This window comes from Ahaetulla prasina, chromosome 3, assembly GCF_028640845.1.
Source record: "Ahaetulla prasina isolate Xishuangbanna chromosome 3, ASM2864084v1, whole genome shotgun sequence".
Lineage (NCBI taxonomy): Eukaryota > Metazoa > Chordata > Lepidosauria > Squamata > Colubridae > Ahaetulla > Ahaetulla prasina.
Window position 1 is genome coordinate 551,943 of NC_080541.1, and position 22,937 is coordinate 574,879.

The 22,937-nt window shown below is 54.9% G+C and overlaps 1 protein-coding gene across 29 annotated transcripts in view; it reads right to left on the reverse strand.

Moving 5' to 3' along the window:
• Positions 1-8,245: 8,245 nt before the first annotated feature.
• PLEC (plectin) overlaps positions 8,246-22,937 on the reverse strand; it is a 100,592-nt gene continuing 85,900 nt past the window's right edge. For 28 of the 29 annotated variants that reach the window (XM_058179003.1, XM_058178999.1, XM_058178997.1 and 25 more), the window contains 5 exons: positions 22,662-22,760; positions 18,210-21,590; positions 10,098-17,056; positions 9,502-9,622; positions 8,246-9,142 (listed from right to left, as the gene is read on the reverse strand). In XM_058179003.1, coding sequence (XP_058034986.1) covers positions 10,730-17,056; positions 18,210-21,590; positions 22,662-22,760 — 9,807 coding nt within the window. In that variant the 3' untranslated portion in view covers positions 8,246-9,142; positions 9,502-9,622; positions 10,098-10,729. The remainder of the gene's footprint in view (positions 9,143-9,501; positions 9,623-10,097; positions 17,057-18,209; positions 21,591-22,661; positions 22,761-22,937) is intronic. The other variant, XM_058179026.1, reaches the window with a different exon arrangement.

The following is a 22,937-nucleotide window of genomic DNA, read 5'->3' on the forward strand; positions in this document are numbered from 1 at the left end:
AGCGACTGGACCTCCAGGTGCTCTCTAGGCGCCTTCGCCGGCGTTTCATCTCCCTCAGCCCCTCGGAGAACCAAGGCCAGACGAGACCCACGCCGGGTCAGAGGTCGCAAAGGCGCGACACGGTCCAAGGCCCCGCCGCGCCTGTTCCCAGGCCGCGACGAGTTCCTCAGTCGTGCCGTGGGCCAGATCCTCAGGAAAGGCCCAAGCTCCGTCAGGAACCTCTCAGGGTCCATCAGGCGCCTGGGACGGAACCAACGATAGGTTCCGTCTCCCTGCGATGGTGAATGGCGGTTCGGAAGTCTAGGCGAAGGAGAAAATGATCGGACCATGACATTGGTTCTGTTACTAAATCATCTAGTACCAGATCATTTAACCACTGACCAGAGATCTAAATCAAGTCTAGCGTGCCTCCCCATGTGCGAAGGGCCATCATTTACTCGAGTCAGGTCTAAGGCCGTCATGGAAGCCTCAAACTCCCGAGCTGCCATTGATGACAAGCCAACTGACGGCAGGTTGAAATCCCCCATAACTATAAGTCTGGGGGTCTCAACCGCCACAGCGGCGAGCACCTCCAACAGCTCTGGCAGGGCTGTGGTCACGCAGCAAGGAGCCAGGTACGCGACCAACAAGCCCAACTGGCTCCTATGGCCCCACCGCACATAGAGGGATTCACAGCCGGCAATCTGAGGAACAGTGGCCTCCCTCGGCTCTAGATCTTCCTTAATAACAACCGCCACCCCCCCACCCCTACCTTGGGCCCTCGGCTGATGAAATGCTCGGAAACCTGGAGGACACATCTCAACGAGGGGAACCCCCCCCTCTGGGCCCAGCCAGGTCTCCGTAATGCCCATAAGGTCCGTGGACCCCGCCTGAATAAGATCGCAGATCAGGGGGGCCTTGTTAACCACGGACCGGGCATTACACAACATCAGCCGAAGGCCCAAGCTCTGAGGATCATGGCCACCTGAGGAACGGGTGGGGGCTGGGGGGCCGGAGCACGCGATCGCATTTAGACATCGAACACGTGCTCCCAACTCTCGATACGCCCCCCCGCCATATCTGCCCCTCCCACTTACCGTACAGATCGAAAAGCCCTCTGAACCTGGAACATCGCCTCCCCGCCGCCTGGACAAGATGGCAAAGTGCATGAACTAGCACAGGGGCTGGATCCTCCCGACGGGTTTTCACCCCACCGTCAGATCCCTCCCTCCCTTAAAACCCCTTATTAAAAATCTATTTAAAAACCCCATAAGTTCTTCTTGCTCACACCTCTCTGGGTCCCAAGACCCTTCGTTGAGGTAGGCCTCAATAGCTTGAGGGCCATTCTTGCGGCGGGGAACCTCGCAATCGTAGTAGTTCGGCGAGTGTATATCTCATGGAGCGGTAGTCCAGATAGTCGCGGTAAAAGTGTCCATCCTAGGCCGTTCAGAGATGTATCCGTCGTAAACAAAGATCACCAAAGGCCCATAAAGATGGCCAACCATATGGGTCCAAGTCCGTAGGAGTCCGTGGGACCACAAGAATGAAAAGGTCTCCCACACACTCCCGGCTGCGCACCGCCACGGGACAAAGACCCGTGCAGTACGCTAATTGAAATAACGACATCCATGCCCTCATGCCATCCATGTCTCCTCCTTAAGGCCAGTCGATTATGGTCTTAGTCCTGGGCCCATTTATGGTCTTAGTCCTGGGCCCACTTAGTCCTGGGCCCATTTATGGCCCTAACAAGCCACAGAGCCAATGATAAAATTATGGAAGCCATCTCTCAGTTCCAGATGGAGAAACGACTGAGGAAAAATCAACCGCAGATGGCAATTGCGGTGATTATGGCAGGCTGTGGCAAGAAACCAGCAATGGGGAGCAAACGATGTTCCGGTCCCCAAGGAGGGAAAAAGGGAGGGGGGGGGATGTCCAAGCCGTACAAGTCCCATCCCGGCAGACGTGGCTAACGACGCCCCAAACCCGGCAGTCGTGGCTAACGACGCCCCAAACAGTGTTCGGGACGCTGCTCAGCCTCGTTGGTGTCCTTCCCCGGCCAGAACGGCTGGAAAACAGCTGAGTCACGCCGGGCGTCTTCTCGCGCCCCCCCCAACATGGCGGCCACCATTCGCTGCCGTTCGCTGCTTATTAGCATACTCCGGCCCCGTACTCGGCAACCGAGAGTCCAATGAGGCCCAAAGACCTCGCTCCCGGCTGCCGAGAAGATGACAGAGCCGGGCTGGAGTACCAGCAGCTAGGCAAGCAACGGGAAGGCATCACGGCCCAAGGATTCACCAGCCGCACTCTCCGTGAGTATTCAAAACGCCGCCATAACGCGCACGCGCAGAAGAGTTCTCCATCTACCATCTACCCAATCGGAGTCCAGCCCATCCCGAATCTGAGTGATTTTATCATGCAGATATTGTCCAAAATCCTCAGCATGACCCTGCAAGGGGTCCTCCCAAGCTCCCTGATGAAGTAGGGAGCGGGTCACCCTAAACAGGGCGACTGGGCGATTATCTGCCAATGCAATAAGAGGGAGAGGAGACCTGGTTGGGCACGGAAGTGGGGATCCCCCTTGTTGAAATGTGCCCACCGGGCTTCGGTGCATTTCATCAGCCGAGGGCCCAAGGTAGGGATGGAGGGGTGGCGGTTATTATTAACGAGAGTCTGGAGCCGAGGGAGGTCACTGTCCCGCAAATAGCCGGGTGTGAGTCTTTCTTTGTGAAGTGGGGCCAGGGGGTGCAGGTGGGCTTGCTGGTCACGTACCTGGCTCCTTGCTACGTGTCGACAGCCCTGCCTGAGCTGCTTGATGTGATAGCCGAGACGGCGGTTGATACCCCCAGACTTATGGTTATGAGGGATTTCAACCTGCCGTCGGTAGGCGAAACATTAGCGATGGCTCAGGAGTTTATGGCTTCCATGACAGCCTTGGACCTGACCCAGTTAGTGAATGGTCCCACTCACATAGGGGGTAACACTCTGGACTTGATTTTTGTCTCCGGACTGTGGCTGAATGATTTCGAATTAGGGGACTTAGTTATCGAACCCGTCATGGTCAGATCATTCGCTCCTTCATCTCAACTTTCGAACCGCAAACCCACACCGCAGGGAGGCGGAGCCAATTCATTGGTTCCGTCCCAGGCACCTGATGGACCCGGAAAGGTTCCTGATGGAGCTTGGGCCGATTCCGGAGGATCTAGCCCACGGCTCAGCTGAAGAACTGGTCGCCGCCTGGAAAAGAGCGGCGGCGGGGGCTTTGGACCGCGTCGTGCCTTTGCAGCCTCTGACCCGGCGCCGTTCTCGACCAGCTCCCTGGTTTTCTGAGGAGCTGAGAGAGATGAAGCACTGGAAAAGACGCCTAGAGAGTGACTGGAGGGCCAGCCATTCTGAATCCGACCAAACACTAGTAAGGTCGCACATTCAGACTTACCTAGTGGCGATAGGAGTGGCAAAACGTGAGTATTTTTCCGCTCTTATTGAATCGGCAGATAACCGCCCAGCCACCTTGTTTAGGGTGACCCGCTTCCTTCTCTTTCAGGGAGCTTGGGAGGATCCCTTGCAAGGGCGTGCTGAGGACTTTGGATTATATCTGCACGATAAAATCGCTCGGATCCGGGACGGGCTGGACGCTGATTGGGTAGTGCCAGGCGAGATGACAGAGGCAGCTCTTGAGAATGTTGTTTGGGGAGAGTTCGACTCTGTGACTCCTGAGGACATGGACAGGATACTGGGGAGGCTGAATGCGACCACATGTTTACTGGACCTATGTCCCTCCTGGTTGGTACTGGCCACACAGGAGGTTACACGAGGCTGGCTTCAGGGAATTATCAACGCTTCTTTAGTGGAGGGTGTCTTCCCAGCCGCCTTGAAAGAGGCGGTGGTGAGGCCCCTCCTTAAGAAGCCCTCCTTGGATCCAGCTGTGTTAGCTAATTTGTCCTGTCTCCAACCTTCGTTTTGTGGCGAAGGTTGTCGAGTGTGGTGGCACGGCAGCTTCCCCAGTACCTGGAGGAAACTGTCTATCTAGACCCGTGCCAGTCCGGCTTCCGGCCTGGGTACAGCATGGAGACGACTTTGGTCGCGTTGGTTGGTGATCTCTGGAGGGCTCGGGACAGGGGTTGTTCCTCTGTCCTGGTTCTATTAGATCTGTCAGCGGCTTTTGATACCATCGACCATGGTATCCTTCTGCGGCGGTTGGGGGGTTTGGGAGTGGGGGGCACCGTTTTTCGGTGGTTCTCCTACCTCTCCGACCGTTTGCAGACTGTGTTGGCAGGAGGGCAGAGATCGACTGCAAGGCACCTCACTTGTGGGGTGCCACAGGGATCAGTTCTCTCACTGCTTCTGTTCAACATTTATATGAAGCCGCTGGGGGAGATCATCCGTGGTTTTGGGGTGAGTTGCCACCTATATGCTGATGATACTCAGCTGTATATCTCCAGCCTGAACCACCCCAACGAAGCCATCGAAGGAATGTCCCGGTGCCTTGAGGCCGTACGGGTCTGGACAGGGAAGAACACACTTTGACTCAACCCATCCAAGACTGAGTAGCTGTGGACCAGAATCCCGGCACAGTCAGCTAGTTCCATCGCTGACTGTGGGGGGCGAGTCGTTGGTCTCCAGGGAGACGGTTCGCAACTTAGGCGTTCTCCTGGATGTACGGTTGTTGCTGGAAGAGCATTTGATGGCCGTCGCCAGGGGAGCTTTTTATCAGGTGCGCCTGATACGCCAGTTGCGTCCCTTCCTGGACCGGAATTCGTTATGCACGATCACTCATGCCCTCGTCACCTCCCGCCTGGACTACTGCAATGCTCTCTACATGGGGCTCCCCTTGAAGAGCACCAGGAGGCTTCAACTGGTCCAGAATGCGGCTGCGTGGGGGATAGAGGGAATGTCTTGTAGCTCCCATATAACACCTCTCCTGTGCAAGCTGCACTGGTTACCAATGGTCTTCCGGGTGCAATTCAAGGTGTTGGTTCTCACCTTTAAAGCGCTCCATGGCTTGGGACCGGGTTACTTACGGGACCGCCTACTGCCACCAATAGCCTCCCATCGACCTGTGCGCTCCCATAGGGAGGGCCTCCTCAGGGTGCCGTCAGCCAAACAATGCCGACTGGCGGCTCCCAGGGGAAGGGCCTTCTCTGTGGGGGCTCCTGCCCTGTGGAATGAGTTACCTCTGGGACTACGCCAACTCCCTGACCTCCGGACCTTTAAGCGCGAGCTTAAGACTTTCTTGTTCCATCGTGCAGGGTTGGCCTAATCGCAAATTTAACATGGGTGGTTTTATTAGGGTTTATTTTATATTTTATTAGTTTTAAAATTATTGGGCCAATTTTGAATTAGATTTTTAATAATGTTTTTAACGTTTGTTTCTGTGCGATTTTATCTTGGCTGTAAACTGCCCTGAGTCTTCGGAGAAGGGCAGTATAGAAATGTGATAAATAAATAAATAGTGGAAAAATACTCATGTTTTGCCACTCTTATCGCCACTAGATAGGTCTGAATATGAGACCTAACTAATATTCGATCAGATTCAGAACAGCTGGCCCTCCAATCACTCTCTAGGTGTCTTTTCCGGCGTTTCATCTCTCTCAGCTCCTCAGAATACCTAGGAGCTGGTCGAGATCGACGCTGGGTCAGAGGCCGCAAAGGCACGACTCGGTCCAGAGCCCCCGTCACCGCCCTGTCCCAGGCGGCGACTAGTTCTTTCGCCGAGCTGTGAGCTAGGTCCTCAGGAAGTGGCCCAAGCTCCGTCAGAAACCTCTCCAGGTCCATCAGGCGCCTGGGACGGAACCAACGAATCGGTTCCGTGCCCTTCCTTTGGATCTCTCAGCCAGGAGCAGGACAGAAGTGTGAGCAGGTGTTTCAGCCTGAAAGCCTCTAAGAACTACAGTGGTGTTTCGAAGTGTGTGAACACTTTTGGATTTTCATCATTTCTACATAGGTACAAGGTAAAAATAGATAAAGAGAAGCAAATTAAACAAATAAGTCAAAAGCATTATACTGGTTCATTTAGTGAGAAAAATAATCCAAAGCTACATATTTGTGTGTGGCAAAAGTATGTGAACTTCCAGGATGATCAGTTCATTTGAAGGGGAAATTAGAGCAAAGTTTTCCATCAGTGGGAATCTAATCAGGTGTGAGTATGGGAGGTCCTGCTTTATTTAAAGAGCAAAATTCTTTAACTTCTGGGTGTTCCTACCAAAAGTCTGATCCTCAGGATGGAGGTATGTGGGAGTGGCTCTAACAGGAGGTTTCTGAGGACTTCCAAAAGCATTTGATGATGCTCACCAGGATGGAAAATGTTACCAAATGGTTTCCAAAAAGTTTGGACTTCATCAGCTGGCTGTCAGGCAGATCATGTGCAAACGAGCCAATTCCCAGGAGTGCTCCACCAACCAAACAAGCAGAGTCACCCCCAGCACAATCCTCCAGATCGCAAGAACCCGAGTACCTCCAAGCAAGTCAAGGTCTCTCTTGCATTGGCAAAGGTCAGCGTTCAAGAGACCCCTGAATAAGAGCACAAGCAGAAAGCCACTAGTCTCCAAGAAAAACATGGCTGCCCATATAGAGTTTGTGAAAGACCATCTGGATAAGCCAGAAGGGAAAAAGTTCTGTGGATAGAGGAGCTCAACATAGGAGCTTCTGACCTGAATGGAAAGCGTGACCTTTGACAGAGGGCGAACACCGCATTCAGCGTAAGGACCTTGTCGTGGTGATGGTGGGATCTGCTTTGCGGTCTCTGGATCAAGAGGGCTTGCCATCCTTGAAGGAACAGACTTCTGAGCTGTACCAGGACAGAGGGTTGGGGCTTCTGTCCATCAACTGAAGCTCAAGAGAAACTGGGTCATGCACTCAATGACCCACAGCATCCAATTTACACAACCAAGGAATGGCTGAACTCCTGACATTAACCGCACAGAAATGCTGTGGGAGAGAGCCTGACGCAGGAAGGTCACACGCAGGGAAGGCCACCAACATTCCCGAGTTGAAACTGTTCTGAACAGAGGACTAGGCTAAGAGCTGCCCGGTCTCCTTGAGATGGGCGGCATAAAAATCGAATGAATAAATGTTTTTGACTTATTTAATTGGGTTCTCTTTATCTTAAGATTTGTATGGGAAACAGATCACATTTTAGCTCATTTTTATGTAGAAATATTGAAAATTTAAAGGGGTTGACAAACTTTTAAGAACCACCGCAGGTATCTCCCACTCTCAGCCACGGAGTCGGGCGTCTAAGCGTGCCCTCCTGCAGGTTTTAAAACCACTCTTCTTTTTTTGCTTTGTTTCCAGAACTCCAGACTTCTTAGGGCACAGCCCAACCAACAGCATCCACCTGCCCAGGAAAGGGCGACTTCCCAATAGGGGTGCTGCATTAGCAGCAGGGATCCCGGGAGAGGGTCGCCCTTCCTTTCCTAAAACTGGCTAGATGCAACACAGGTCATGGAACAGATTCACCGGATGTTGGCCATGAACCAACAGTTTGACTAGCTGTTGGCTAAGCTGCTGCCGCCGCCACCACCCCACCCACACGCACACAGAAAGAAAGAAACGCAGCCATGTTGCGGTCCTGCAGTAACTTGGCTAAACACATCCCACCCAACCCAAAGCTGCTGCCACTCCCAGTCCGGGCCTTTGAGCAGGAAGCACTTTTTCCATTTCTTAGAGCACGTTCAAGCAACCTGCAAGACTCAGCGTGCCTGGTAGCTATTTAAGCCCCGTCAAAGTTGTGGCAAGAGTTGCCCCCTCCCCCTCCGGCAGCCTGCAAAGAGATTAGCCCCCCCCCCTCCCTTGTGCACACACAGCAACAGCCCATTCATCCCTGTCCACCAGAGTCTTTTCTTTCCTTGGGGCTCCCCCTCCCCCCTTTGCTGCCACTGAGAGGCTTCTGAAAAGCCTGACAGCCATTAAAGTGGGGCGGGGGAGGGGGGGACGGAGGGCTGGGAATTACAGAGTACAAAGAGGCCCAACCCTGCTTTTCCCAGCAATGAGACCCAAAGCGACCCTTTCCTTAGGAAACTGTGCCCAGAAAGCCTCCGTTGGCAGCCAAGGGGCACTTTTCAAAGTGGGGGGGGGGGGAGGCCAGAGGCCTAGGACCTCATGCCAATTTTAAAATGTTCTGCCTGAAAAAGGTGCAAACACGCTCACCATCCCAGGTCACATTGCAGGAACTGCTCCATTGCACAACTTTGAATGTTCCAGCCTGTGCTGCTGGCTCAGGGCCAAGAGAGGGCCAGGAAATGGCAGGGGAAGAAAACACACACAGACATTTCATTAAATCGCCTTTACTGCTCTCCCAGCCGAGGGACTCTACTGCAGGTTTTTACAAACACTTCAAGCTATTTACAAGTTGGGGTGTAGTGTTTTCCTGCCCCCACCCACTCTAATCTGGAACAAGGTGAGCCCTGGGCACAGGCCATGGGGAGTGGGGATGGAGAGAGGAGAAATGGACAGGGGCTTCCCCAAGTAAACACAGGGTGCAAAAACAAAATGGCAGCTGGCAATGAGGACGAGAGACAAATGCCAGGGATGGGATGGGATGGCTGGATCCAGACGCAAATAAGAAGCTGTTGGAGGAGGAGGAGGCGGGCCTGATGGGGCTGGGGGGAGGGGCTGACTTTTCCAGCTGAATGGGGGAATGGGGAGGGGGGGCAGTTGTCTGTGCACGGAGGGCCCTGGCACTGGGTGAAAAGCCTTCCTCTCGGTTGGCACAGCTCCGCCTCGAGAGGGACCTCTGGCTGCAGAGACCAGGCAGTGCAGGCTCCCTGAGATGGCGGGTGGGCTGGGGACTGCTGGGGTGTGGCGGGGGGGGGGAGGGGGGGGAAGACAGGCAGGTAGCTGCTCTCAGCATGGCCACTGAGGCCTTTCAAGCCTTTCCTTTCCTCCTGCTGACAGAACAAGGATGGTTGCTAGCCAGGCCCAGCAGGCAGGCATGCCTTGCCAGGACAGTCCTGGAACTCTAGGGTGGAGAATCGCCCCACCCAAGGAGCAGAGGAGTGACTGGCTGGCTGGTGATGGGTGGAAGGGTCAGCCTTAGGAAGCTGCCCTCCTCTGGCCACTGCTAACTAGTCCACACTGGTGGGCTGCAAAGGGAAGTGGCGGGAGGCTCAACCTGGGCACGAGATCCATGGCAGCCGGGAAGGACTTGGGATGACATCCAGCAACACTAAAACAAAGTCAAGAAAGAAACAGGATGGGATGAGACAGAAGAAACCACAAATGAAATGCTGCTATCAAACCAAGTGGGGGTGGGGATGACAGCTGCCCTCACTTCACACACACACACACACACACACACACACACACACACACACACACACACACACCTCTGGCTGCTGCCCTTCTCCATCTCCTCCTCCCCAGAGGCCAGAAAGCAGCAGGCCGGAACCTGGTAAGTGGTTGCGACACCTGCAGCAAGGCCTCCTTCCTAGCCTCACGGCCTTCAATATTTCACACACCCCCACTCACCAGAAATGGAACACAGGGGTGGGGGGAGCCCACGAGGGGCCCCAGGGGCCCAGTTACCTCTTGAGGAGCCGACCGATGCGGGTTTCCCGGGTGGCTGACATTGGGTTTGCTAGCTCCGGAGAACCAGCTGAGGAGTTCCCGCAGGGTCAAGGGGTCTTCTTTGGCAGTCCTAGAAGGTCTGAAAGAAAGAGCAGATGTTATGAATGAGCAAGTGGGCGAAGGGGAGCAAAATCGTGGGGGAAGGGTCAATAGCCTTCGTCAAGCTGCTTCCTTATTGAAAGACCCTCCCCAGATCCATGCCATCATGGCAGAATGCCACCTAGGAGCATACTCCCCCTCCTGAAAGCAGAGCCACACCTCCTGGAGATCTTACAGCCATCCCCCTGCAGGGGCAGTACCCCAGATGTGGGTCTGAAGGCTGCCCCCTTAAACTGTGCGCCCACCCACCCGCAAGGCCAGTCAGCCCCATGCATACCCTCCCCACCCTTGCCAAGCTTCCCAGGAGATGGAGCAGTAAGCGGAGCCCAGAGGAGGGTCAGGGTCTGCAGAGCCAGGGAGCATAAGAGGCAGCTGGGGAGGAGAGGCAGGAGTGGAGTGGCAGCGGTGGGCTCCTCTGAGGGGCAGCAGCAGCGCAGCAGGGTCCCTGCACTTACGGTCCAACTGCAGAATTCCCTGGGTGTGGAGGGCAGCCAGCGAGGAAGACGTGGAGCAATTCCCCAGGAGAGTCCCATGCCTGTCCCTTGGTGGAAGGCCAGCGAAGAGAGCAGCCGAGGGCACGGTGGAGGAAGCCGGGAGGGCGGATGTGTGGGAGATGCTCCCACCAGCTAGTCTTCGTGGAGGCACAGACAGTCTTTGCATAGGCAGGTGATCTGGAGGCACCACAGTAAGGATGAGTGAAGGAGGATGGCCGAAAGGGTTGGTGCCAAACTGTGATAGTGGCTTGGCATGGGTGAGGGCAGGGTGGGGAGGAAAGGAGCAGGTTCCGGGGGCATGAAGCGGCATGGGAAGCACTGATGCACCCGCATTCTCTCTCTCTCTCTCTCAATATACAAATATTGTCAGAACCATCATATATATTAATATATTAGTGTAGTCTTTTTGGTTAAAGTTTAGGCACTGCTTTGGAAGGAAACTCTGTGTTTTAAAAAAGAGCAACAGTAGTAATAATAAAAATATTGGTAGAATTAGCCAGTAGCTTGATCACATGCAGAGCGAAAGGAAGGCCATGTTATCTCAGCTTGGGAAAGGTAGGTGGGAGGGAGGGAGAGGGGGTGGGGAGGGCCCTTTAGGCCACAGGCAGCTGTTTTCCAGGCAGTTCAAGAGGGGGACAATTTCCTTTCCACCCACAGGTCCCCTCTGGATGGGCCAGGGTGCCACGGAGGTCAGCTGCATCTGCGCTGCTGCTGGTGGGGCCTGGTGCATATCTGCGGCCATAACTTGACGAACTGTAGGAGGACGAAGAGTAGGAGACGGAGAAGCCGGAGCCGGTGGCATCAAAACTTCCTCGCCTGGAACCCGATCTGGAACCCGTTCGTGAACCCGACCGGGAGCCAGAGGTGGAACCGGAGCCGCTGACATTGTAAGGACTGTAATAGCCTTTGCTAGATTGCGAGGAGGCTTCCAGGAGACGGAGGCCCGTCCCTTCTTCAATCATGCTCCTGTCCATGGCATCCTTGTAGGAGATCTTCAGCTTGGTTTTGGGACAGGTCAAGTACTTGGAGTAAGTGTTGATGTCCCGAAGTTTCTGGGCAGTGCGTGCATCGACGGTGTTCTTCTGCAAGGCCTCATCGAGCGAGACCCGTCCAGGTACCTCCGGTTCAATCAGCCCACCGGTCAGATACTGGACTTCCAGGAACCGCTGACCAGCCTCATAGTACAGCCAGCCCTTCTTTAAGGCTTGGGCAGCAGACATCTTGGTCTTGGTCCTTGGATCCTCAAAGCCGTAGAAAGCCTTTTGAGCGAGGTTGATTCTGTCTACCATGATCTTGTCCACAAGGTTCTTATTAACAGCATCTGCAACAGGGAACTTCTCCCCTGAACCTGGGTCGATGATCCCACCTGTGCAGGCCTGGGCCTCCAGCAGCCTCTGGCCTGTAATGTTATCCACCAGGTTACGGCGCATGGCTTCCGTAATGGATACTTTTTCCAGGGTATCTGTGTCCAAGATGCCAGCAATCGGGCCAGTCTCTTCAGTGGGATCGCTCCAAGAGGTCAGCTGGGGTCTGGCATGAGCAGGACTTACGGAATAGGAAGAGGAGGAGCCCACGGAGGAAGACCTGGATCGGAACCCACTTACATTGCCAGACAACATGTCTGCAAACTCCGTAATGGACAAGGTCCCTGAGCGATACTGGTCCAGGGCAGACTGGTCTATCAGGCCTTTGGCCAGGGCATCATCTATGTCGTACTGCCGCCCTGACCTCCGGTCAATGATCATGGATTTGACCACCCCATCAGAGGAGGAGATGGTGATTTCCTCCCACTCACACTCTTGTTCCGAGAGCTCCAGGTAGGTCTGGTGATCAATGAGGCCTTTGCGGTAGGCTTCATACACGGACATTTCCTTCCCGGTCTCTGGGTCCACAATCACCACCCTGCGTTTGCGGACAGAGGATTTGGAGGAGGTCTTCCTTTCCCGCTTCTTCTCTTTCAGCGGCAGGAGACACAGCCCAGTCTCAGGGTCAGTGATGCACCTTTCCATCAGTTGCAGATAAGTCAGGTTTTCCTCGGTGTTTGGGTCAAAGAACCCCTTGGTGTCATCACTTGGGTCCAGGAGGATTTCATTCATTTCTTCGTCAAAAAGGCCCCTCTTGTACGCCACCTCTACCGGCAAGCGATGGCTCTCCTCGGGATCAATAATGCCTCCTGTAGCAATTTGAGCTTCTAGCAAACGGATCCCATGATCTTTCAGGATCAGCCCTTTCTTCATGGCTTGGAAAAGGGATATTATCTTGCCAGAGTAAGGGTCCTTGTAACCTATCACTGCCCGCTCAGCTGAAATCAACTTATCTTTGAACTCTGGGCCTACAATGCCCATGCACACTGCCTCCTCCACAGTTAGCTTGAGACCCTTGATGGGGTCGATGACATAGCCGGTGGCTGCCTGGGCCTCCAGCAGCTCAAAAGCCGTCCCTGGCCGGAGAATGCCTTTCTTCATGGCTTGATATACAGACAACCTTTCCTTGGTTGAGTCCATGTAGACTCCAGCAATACAGCTGGTGCCCTCTAAGAACTGCTGTAACTTTTTAGAGACCTCCTCCACTGAGGTTAGGCCTTCCTGGAGTCGCTGGGCAGTGGCTTCATCCATGACCTTTGATCGTACCAACTCCTCCACTGTGATTTGCTTCCTCAGCCCCCTGAAAGTCAGCTTCCGAGTGTCACAGAGGGGTAGCAGGAGACAGCCTGTATTCTCATCCTTCTTACATCGCTTCAGGATTTGAGCATAGCTGAGCTTTTCATCTGTGGAGGGGTCTGTGTAGCTGCGGATCTCACTGGGCTCAGAAAGTCTGTCAAAGGTCTCCCGATTGAAGTAACCACGTTGGTAGGCAATTTCTAAGGGCAAGTGAAAGCCCAGGTACGGGTCTATAATTCCTCCTGTAGCCAACTGGGCATCTAGCAATCTGAGGGCTTCTTCAGATGGGATGAGGTCCTTCTTCATGGCTTGGAAGAGAGAGATTTTCTGCTCGCTGTAAGGATCTCGGTAGCCTGTCACAGCTCTTTCGGCAGATAGAAGTCGATCATGCATTTCTGGGCCCACTAGCCCTTTCCTCACTGCCTCATCTACCGTAAGTCTGTCGTTCTTCATACAGTCAATAATGAAGCCAGTGGCAGCCTGCGCTTCCAGCAAGAACCGAGCAACTTCAGGGCTAATCAGTCCCTTTTTGAGGGCCTGGTAGATGCTGAGCTTCTGCTTGCTGGAGGGAATGTAGATGCCAGCAATACAGCCAGTGCCATAGAGGTATTTCCAGGTGGGCTCGATCTCCAGAATCTCTTGGATGGTCTTGGAGCCCTGCTTCAGTGCATTAAATATCTCCAGAGAGATGATCCTGGCCTCGTAGAGGTCTTCGGCAGTGATACGGCGCCTAATGTAATCATAGGAGGTGACATCTTGCTGGCGGACGATCTCGGTTTTCTCTATAATCTCGATGATGATGATGATCATGCGTTCCTTCGTCAGGTTGCCTAAACGGAACTCTTCCATCAATTTTTTACGTTGCTCTTCGGGGAGGAGATTAGAGTTCATAATTTCCCAGAGGGACATGGAGGAGCCAGCAAGCTCTCCTGTTGGAATGTCAATTTGGGTTTCTTCAAACATCTTCTTGGTTTCTGCCTCTGTGTACACTTGAGTTCTCTCCACCACCGCTGGCCGTTCGGGCTGCTTCAAAGGCAAGAGATAAAGGCCAGTCTCGGGGTCCTCAATGCATCTCTCTTTCAGCTGCAAGTAGGTAAGATTCTCCTGGGTGTTGGGGTCAATGAAGCCCCGGGTATCATCTGAGGGATCTGAGAGAGTTCGGTTGATCTCTTCATCCAAGTAGCCTCGCTTGTAGGCCACTTCCACAGGAATACGGTGGCTGTGCACGGGGTCTATAATGCCCCCTGTGGCAATCTGGGCCTCCAGGAGGCGGACAGCATGCTCCCTGACAATCAGCCCCTTTTTCATAGCCTCAAAAAGGGAGATGGTATTCCCAGAATAAGGGTCTCTGTAGCCAGTGACGGCCTTCTCAGCAGAGAGCAGCTTTTCATGTAACTCTGGTCCCACAAGGCCAGCTTTCACTGCTTCATTGACGTACAACCTCTGGTTCCTTATTGCGTCCACCATAAACCCGGTGGCTGCCTGGGCCTCCAGAAGGATGGTTGCTGTGCTGGGCAGGAGCAGATTCTTCTTCAGCGCCTGGTAGATGTTCAGCTTCTCCTTGCTTTTTTCGACATAGATCCCGGAAATGCAGTCACTCCCTTTCAGGTATCTCTTCACCACATCTACTTCGGCAATGTCCTTCACTGCCTTCTTCCCTGACTCGAGCTGTTCGAACTGCTGCTTGCTGATGACCTTGGACTCAAGCAGTTGGCTAGCAGGCACTGGTGCTCGCAGGCCACTGAAGGTCATTTTTTCTTGTTTCTTGGCCTCACTCTCTTCAATAATTGTGATTATTATCTTAATGACCTTCTCAATGGTGACTTTGCCACTCTTGAACTGCCTTATCAGCTCTCTCCGCTGCTCTTCAGTGAAATATTCTGAGTGGATCAGCTCCCAGACCGTCACCGTCTTGCCCTTTTGGCTGCCAGCGGGAACTTCAATGGTGGCCTTATCAAAGGATTCTTTGATAGCACTGTCCGAGTAGAGCTCCTCCTGATGACGCCGTATGGCCTCGTCTGAAAGGCACAGCAGGTGGAGGCCTGTCTGCTTATCCACTTGGCACCTCTGCAGCAGCTGAGCGTAAGTGAGGTTTTCTTGGGCATTGGGGTCATAGTACAGCTTGACCTTGTTGGCTGGATCAGACAAGGCCTTGTTCATTTCTTTGCTGAAATAGCCCTCTTTGCAGGCAACTTCGAGTGGGAGGCGATGGCTGTGCACAGGATCAATGATGCCTCCAGTGGCAAGCTGAGCATCTAAGAGCCGAAGCCCGGTGTCCTTAGGAATGAGATCTTTATTCAGCGCTTGGAAAACGGAGACCACCTGCCCCATGTAGGGATCCTTATAGCCAATTACAGCCCTCTCTGCAGAGAGCAGCTTCTCGTGAAGCTCAGGCCCCACTATTCCTGCTCGGACCGCTTCATCTACAGGAAGCTTCTCATTCCTCACGGGGTCGATGACATGCCCAGTTCCAGCCTGGGCCTCCAGAAGGATCAGGGCCACCTCGGGTTTCAACAGGTTTCTTTTCATTGCATCTGCAAGAAGTAACTTTTGGCCTGTTGACTCTACCATGATGCCCGCAATGGTGCCAGTACCTTCCAGATACCTTTTTATGGCATCCATATTGGCAACCTCCTTCACTGTCTTCTTGCCTTCGTGCAATTGATTGTAGAGTTCTTTGCTGAGGATTTTGCTCTCCAGCAACTCGGCCGCCGGCACTGCAGCCCGGAGGCCTTCAAAGCAGAGTTGGCTTTTCTTCTCACTTTCTTCGACAACAGTAATTATGATCTTAATTATCTTCTCCACAGTGATCTTTCCAGTCTTGTACTGACGCAGGAGTTCCCGCTTCTGCTCCTCAGTGAAATACTCAGAGTTGATGATCTCCCAGATGGTCACGGTTTTTCCCTGGAATCTGCCAAAGGGAGGAGAGACGGTGGCTTTCCTGAACATGTCCTTGGCCTCTTGATCGGTACAGAACAATTCCTGTCCTCTGGCTGCTTTGTCTGTCAGTGACAGGAAGATTAGCCCGGTCTCAGGGTCAGTCACGCACCTTTCCATCAGCTGCAGGTAAGTCAGGTTCTCCTGGGTGTTGGGGTCAAAGAAGCCCTTGGTGTCATCTGTGGGGTCCGAGAGGACCCGTTGCATCTCCTCATCAAAATAGCCTCGCTTGAATGCGATGGCCACAGGTAGGCGGTGGCTGTTGACAGGATCGATGATGCCACCAGTGGCAATCTGGGCCTCCAGAAGCCGAATCCCATGGTCTTTGACGATGAGGTCTTTGGTCATTGCCTGGAAGAGGGAGATCTTTTCACCTGTGTAGGGATCCTTGTATCCAGTCACTGCCCGCTCTGCAGACAGCAATTTATTGTGCAGCTCAGGCCCAACTATGCCTTCCTTTACTGCCTCACTGACAGACATCCTTTTGTTCCTCAGGGGGTCTATCATGAAGCCGGAAGCTGCCTGCGCTTCCAGCAGGATGAGGGCCGTGCCCGGGCTGAGGATCTGCTGCTTCATGGCCTGGTAGATGCTCATCTTCTCATTGGTGGGCTTGATCAGGAGCCCCGCAATGCTACTGCTGCTGCCTTGCAGGTACTTCCTGATCTCCTGCATCTGGGACAGCTCCTGCACAGACACTCTCCCATGCACCAGATTCTCCCAGGTTTCTGGGCTCAGGATGCCAGCCTCTGCCAGCTTCTTGGCAGGAACCTTCTGTCGGATTCCATCAAATGCCAACTCAGGTTCACCATTTTGAGAGACACCGTCAAGCATGTCTTGGCCGTTAGGCAGAGCTGTTACTGTGGACACGGCTGCCTCCTGGGGAAGGTCATCGGTCTGGATCATGATTTCTCGGGTCTGAGCAAGGGCAGCCTGTTGCTCCTCCTGCAACTGCCTCAGTTTCTCCCGGAGCTTTTGGTTTTCCTCAGCTAGAAGCTTCTCCTGCTGCTGACGCTGCTTCTCCAACTGTTGGAGCTCCTCCTGCTTGCGACGGACACTCTTCTCTGCTTCAGCCTGCTTCTCCTGGGCATCCCTGAGGGTGGCTTCCAGTTCCTCCTTCTCCTGCTCCATCTGCTTCTGCTGATGTTCCTGCTCAGCCTTCAGGCTTTGAGCTTTCTTGACCTCCTCCTGGAAGAGGCTCTCCAGTTTGGCCTTTTCCTCCTCCACAAATCTCTCCTTCTGCAGGAGGACGTCCTTCTCGGACAGGAAGGTCTGCTGAAGCAACTGCGTCTCCTGGCGGAGCTGCTCTTTCTGAGCAGTCTGCATCTGGATTGGGAAGAAAACAAAGTGCATCAGCCAGAGGGTAAAGGAGGGGGTGGGGTGTCATCTAAAAGGCAGAGGTCACGGAAGCAGAAGATAGGGCTGTTTTCATCTCATTTTATAAAACACTGCCCCGTTCCTTCGGCATCAGAGGGACTCTCTATGGACTGAGTCTGAAAGGAGCTTTCCCAGAGGAGAAAACTGGTGAAATGAGGAGTGGGTTGGGCGACTTGTTCCCAAGTCCATGGCCAATTCATAGAACCCCTTCCGTTTGAAGTCTCAGAACAAGAAATCCCTTTTATGTCTTTGCACAACCACCCTTACTGGGCCAGCTGCTGCCGCCTATGTGGGGTCACCCTCCACACCTGAAAGAGAGCTCCGTCATTTTTGCCCAGGGGAAGGCACTGCTTGTGGCAGAGATCTTTGGAAGTCCTCCCCCAGGAACCCCCCCAAATGGTCCCATGGAAGTCTACCCAGATCAATCCCAGGAGGGCATCGCCTATGGATGGGGCAACATTCCATCCCCTCAGCTGCCTTCCCACCCTCCCTCTTCTCAGTTTCCATTCCCAGTTCTGCCAAAATTCAAACTTTGACAGAAAGAGTAAGAAACAGTTGTTGGAACAGGGAGACTCCAGAAGAGTCTCTGTGGTTTGCACGCTCTATTTCAACAGCACACAATAGTTCACCTAATGTTCTCCTTTGCTTTCTTGATATGCCATCTTGGCTGTGGGAGAACACAACCAGCCACTTCCTAAAGTACAACTTAACACGACAGTCATCTAACAAGCAGGACACTTGGTCATCAGTACTGACCTGTAAGCAGCAGGGAACGTCTTCTGAACCCTACTAGGGAAGCAAGAACCTCTCCTCCTCCTTCTCTCCTTCCTCCCCTCCCAAGCCATTGAGTGAGACTGGTCGATGCCCACACAAACACACAGCCTAGATTCTTGAGTACGGCTGGCTCTTGGGGCGGGGTGGCGAGGGAGCATGGTCCACTGCATCTGCACTGTTACCATATCTATCCCGCGGAGTGGCACCCCCCTCTCCTGCCTGAAGCCTCCTCAGCCAGGGGGCTGTGGACTAATCTGCTGGCTGGGGCTGATGGACATTGCACAACCTGGGAGGGAGGGGATGTGGGGAGCCACAACAGAGCAGGTACCTCTTCCGCCTTCTGCTGCAGCAGCTGGGCTTCCCGCTTCAGCTTCTCTTTCTCCATCTCCAGATCAGCAATAGCCTTCCTCAGCCTGTTGGCATCTTGATCGCTTTGCTGCCTCTGGATCTCCAGGGTCTGCACCAGGGTCACCTTCTCTTGAGTGGACAGCTCCATCTGGTGCAGCTTCCCGCTGATCTCTTCAGCCTGCTTCCTGAACCGCCTGGCCTCTTCCTCTGCCTTCGCCTGGGCCAGGCTCAGCTCTGTGACTTGCAGTTTTAGCTGCTCGGCCTCAGCCGTGATCTGCAGCTGCCGCTTGCGCTCAGCCTCCAGCATCTTCTGGAAGCCTTCTGTCTCCTCCTCCAGCCGCAGACGGATCTGCTCCTTGTCCTCCTGCAGTTTCCGGGCATGCTCCTGAGCCAGGTCCTTCTGCTTCTGCAGCACCTCGGCCTCGGCCTTCAGCTGAGTAGCTTCCTGGATGGCCTGCATCTTCTCTCTCAGGATCTTTTCCGCCAGCACCCGCTGCTGGGCCAGATCCTCCTCTGCCAGCTTGCGCATGCGGGCGGCCTCCTGCGCTTCCACACTCAGCCGGGCAGCTTCCTCCGCCACCTGCTTCATCTTCTCAGCTTCCTCGGTGAGGATCTTCTGCATGTTGTCCTTGTCCTTCATGATCAGCAACTTGTTCTCCTCCTCAATGCGGATTTTCAACTTGATCAGCTCCTCCATTTGGACCTTCACCTTGAACAGCTCCTCCTCCGCTTGGACCTTCTGCTTCATGGCTTCTGTCACCTCCTCCTTCAGCCGCTGCTGCTCCTCCTCCAAGAGGCTCTTTTGATGGTCCGTCTCCTCCAGGCGCAGCTTGACCTTGGTCAGTTCCTGCTCCACCTGGGCCTTTTGCCGCAGTGTCTGCTCTGCAAACTTTTTGTGTTTCTCCATCTCCGTGTCAGCCACCTGCTTCTGCTTAAGGGCTGCCTGTTCAGCCTGGGCTCGCCTGGCCGCCTCCAGCTCTGCCTCCTTGCGGAGCTTCTCCGCATCCTCCTGGGCCCTGGCTTTGACTTGGGCCTCTTCCTCAGCTCGCTGCTTCATGCGCTCGGCCTCGTCCACCAGCTGCCGGGACAAGGTGGCCTCTTGCTCTGCCTTGAGGCGGGCAAACTCTGCTTCCTCAGCTGCTCTCTTAGCTTTCTCGGCATCCTCCTTCAGCCTGTCCAGGATAGACTGCTCCTGCTTTCTGGTCTGCAGCAACTCCTGCTCCTTCTGACAGACCAGGGCCAGGTGAGCGGCCTCTTCAGCTGCAATCTTCTTCTGGGCTGCCTCCTGGGCCAGCAGGATCTGCTTCTCCGACTGGCTTTCTGCCAACTCCTTCTGCTTCTTGGCTTCCTCTACCTTGGCCTTTAGGCGCTGCACCTCCTCCAGAGCGGCTTTGCGCTGCCTGGCAGCTTCCTGCTCAGCAGCCAGAGTCTTCTGGAGCTTTGCTTCAGCCTCTTTGCGGCGGTTCTCCTCCTGCAGGGCCACCTGCCGCAGCTTCTCACCCTCTTGCTCTGCTAGCTCTTTGCTCCGCTGAATCTCCTCTGCGCTCTGCCTGATCTTGCTGAGCTCCAGCTCCAGGTCTGTCTTGCCCACAGAGGCTTTCTCAAAGTTGATCTTGAGGATGCGAATTTCCTCTTCAATGATGCGCCGCTGCTTTAGGGTTTCGTTGACGACGGTCTTCTGCCTCTCTAGCTCACTCTCGGAGGACTTTTTCAGCTGTGCAATCTTCTCCTCAATGTCATGCTTGTGCTGGGCTGCCTGCTCCTCCAGGACCCTCCGCTGGTAAGCCTCGTCCTCTGCTAGCCGCCTCAGCCGCTCGTTTTCGGCCTCCTTCTCCTTCAGGGAAATTTCCGCTTCCGCCTTGAGGCGTGACGCCTCGTTGATGGCTGCCAGTTTCTCTTTGAGGATCCGCTCGGCCTCTGCTCGCTGCCGAGCAGCCTCCTTCTCAGCCAACTGCCGCTGCCTCTTGGCTTCCTCAGAGAGGGCGCGCAGACGACCTGCCTCCTCTGCCACCTCCCGCAGCTTGGTGGCTTCATCCTCCAAGATCTGCTTGGACTTCTCGCTGGCAGAGCGTGACTCCTCCTCGGTCCTGGCCTTGCTTTCCAGCAGGAGCTCCATTTCAGCCCGCAATTTGGCCAGCTCCTCCTCCAGCTCCCTACGCTTCTGGACAGCCTCGCTGACCTCACTCTTGAGGCGGAAGAGCTCTTCCTCCAGCAGCAGCCGCTGCTGCTCTCCGTTTTCCATCTCCGACTTCAGACGGATCAGTTCCTGCTCAGCCAGGAACTTCTGCTGGGCTGTGCCCTCAGCCAGCTTGCGCTGCTTCTCCAGCTCCTCTTCAGCCAGCTCCTTCTGGCGCAGGGCTGACTCCTCTGCCTTGGTCCGTTTCCGGGCTTCACGCTCGGCATCCTCCTTTTGCTTCTCTGCCTCCTCCTGGGCCAGGGACTTCTTGTGTGCCACCTCCTCCGCCTGCAGCCGAAGCCGGAGTGCCTCATTGGCTTTCTGCTGCCACTTCTCTAGCTCCTTCTCGGCCTCTTCCTTAGCCCGCTCAGCCTCCAACTGCTGTGTCCTCAGACGCTCAGCCTCCTCCTGGAGGTAGGTGAGGGTGACGTGCTCCTGCTTCAGAGTCAGCTCCAGCTGGGCCGTCTTCTCGGCGAAGGAGAGGCGCCGGCTTTGCAGGTCTGCCTCAGCGCTCTTCTGGGCTGCCTCCCGCACAACCTGGATCTGCCGTTCTTTCTCCAGCTCCGCCTGCTTCATTCGGCGCTCAGCCTCCTCGGCCTGTGCGCGGAGCTGCTGCAGGTCCTCCAGAGCCTTCTGCTTCTCCTGCGCTGCTCGCTGCTCTGCCTGCACCTTCTCTTGCAGCTGCTCCTCTGCCTCCCGCTTCTTTTGGGCCTCATCCTTGACTTGCCTGCGCAGGCGCTCAGCCTCCTCCTGGGCGGCTTTCTTCTGGCGCTCGGCTTCCTCTGCTCGAGCCCTCAAGGCCTGCAGCTCCCCTTCTGCCCCGGCCTTCTGTTTCTGCGTGGCTTCCAACTGCAAGCGGATGATATGGATCTCCTCTTCCACTTTTCTGCGGCTGATCTCCACTTCCTCGATCAGCTTCTGCTTGGTCAGGATCTGCCTGTCAGAGATGAGCTTCATCTGCAGCAGCTCCTCCTGGATGTTCTGCTTCTGCTGCTCGGCGTCCACGGCTGCCTGTTGCCGCTGGCTGACCTCCTCCTGCATGCGCTGCTGCAGCTCCCTGGCTTCCTCCTCAGCTTGAGCCTTGGCCTTGGCGTAGGCCTCGGCCAGCTGCCTCTGCTTCTGCAGCTGGGCCTCCACCTCTGCCAAGCGCTTCCGCTCTGCCTCCTTCAGCTGTTCCGCTGCTTTCTATGGGGAGGGGGCAGAGAGGAGGGGTGGGGGAGAGAGAGAAAGATCACAAGAGCAGATGGGAGGGCCAGTCTTTGGGGTGGTGGCAAGGGGCAGCAGGCAAGAAAGCAGGCAGACCCACATACTGAGAAAGAGGATGGAAACACCAATGGATGGGTGGGCGCCAGAGACAAGCAAACCCAAGACCAACGAGCCACAAGAGCACACCTCCACCATGCGCAATGCACTGCCACCACGCAGTAGAACATCCAGCAGACTAGAAGTCCAAAAGCTTAGGGGTCGGGGGTGATCCAGCCTAGGGTCACGTGAGGGCAGCGACCACACTACAAGAACAACCGTGGGGACAGTGCTGTTTCACAAAGGCCCCCCTCCCCTGTTCTTAGCACGCAAGGCCAGCATCTGTCCTCCAAGCCTTTCCTAGGAGACTGTAGAGGAGGCAGGAGGGAGGCAGGTGACCATTCACACACATCCAGGCCAGGCAGCACACCAAGCGGGCTGGAGACCTTACAAGCTGGCAGATCGAGGCGACCCAGCAGACCTCCCCCCCGCTCCTCCATATCCTTCCCTCTTACCCAGTAGGCCCTCCACTCCCCACCCCCCCAAGCTGTGTGATCAGTGCAGGAGCCACAGGTGGGAGAGTGCAAAGGTGGGGGAACATGCAGACAGAAGGAGTACCTGGTAGAAAAGCTGCTGCTGCCTCCTCTGGAGGTTAACCCTTCCTTAGAGCCCCACCAACACCAACCTGCCCCGAGCAAGCCCAGGCAAAGAAGCTTGGCTTCCGAAGGGCAGAAACCAAGAATTAGAAAGGGGAGAAGACCACAGCAAATCTGAGGAAAAGGGGGCAGGGAGGGGAGCCCCAGAAGCAGCCCCAGGCAGAGCAGGAGGAAGAGCAAGCACAGCAGTCAATCTTCCTGGAGGGCGATGATGCCCACGCAGCCAGGCTCCTGTGTGGGGCCTCTGACTGCCCAGAGGAGGGTCAGGGAAGAGGAACAGCCAGCTGGGAGGGAGCAGCCCCCCCCCAGTCCTTCCAGGGGCAGCCAAGCCATGCTGAGCCCACTCTGGATCCCTTACCTCCTCTTCCTCCAGCCGCCGAAGAGTCTCCATAATGAACCTGATGTACTGGCTGGTCAGCGTGGTCAGCTCACTATATTGAGTCCTCAGATCAACATACTGCAAGGCCAAAGAGGGGGCGCTCAGATTAGCCCTGATGGCCTCTTCCTCCCAAGCAGAGGAATGCCTTCAGAAGCCCTCAGGCAAAGTCGGGGACAACTGACACGAGCACAGCAGCTCAAGCGCTCCCACTCTCTGCAGCACCCTCATCAGAACAAAGCCATCAGCTCTGATCAA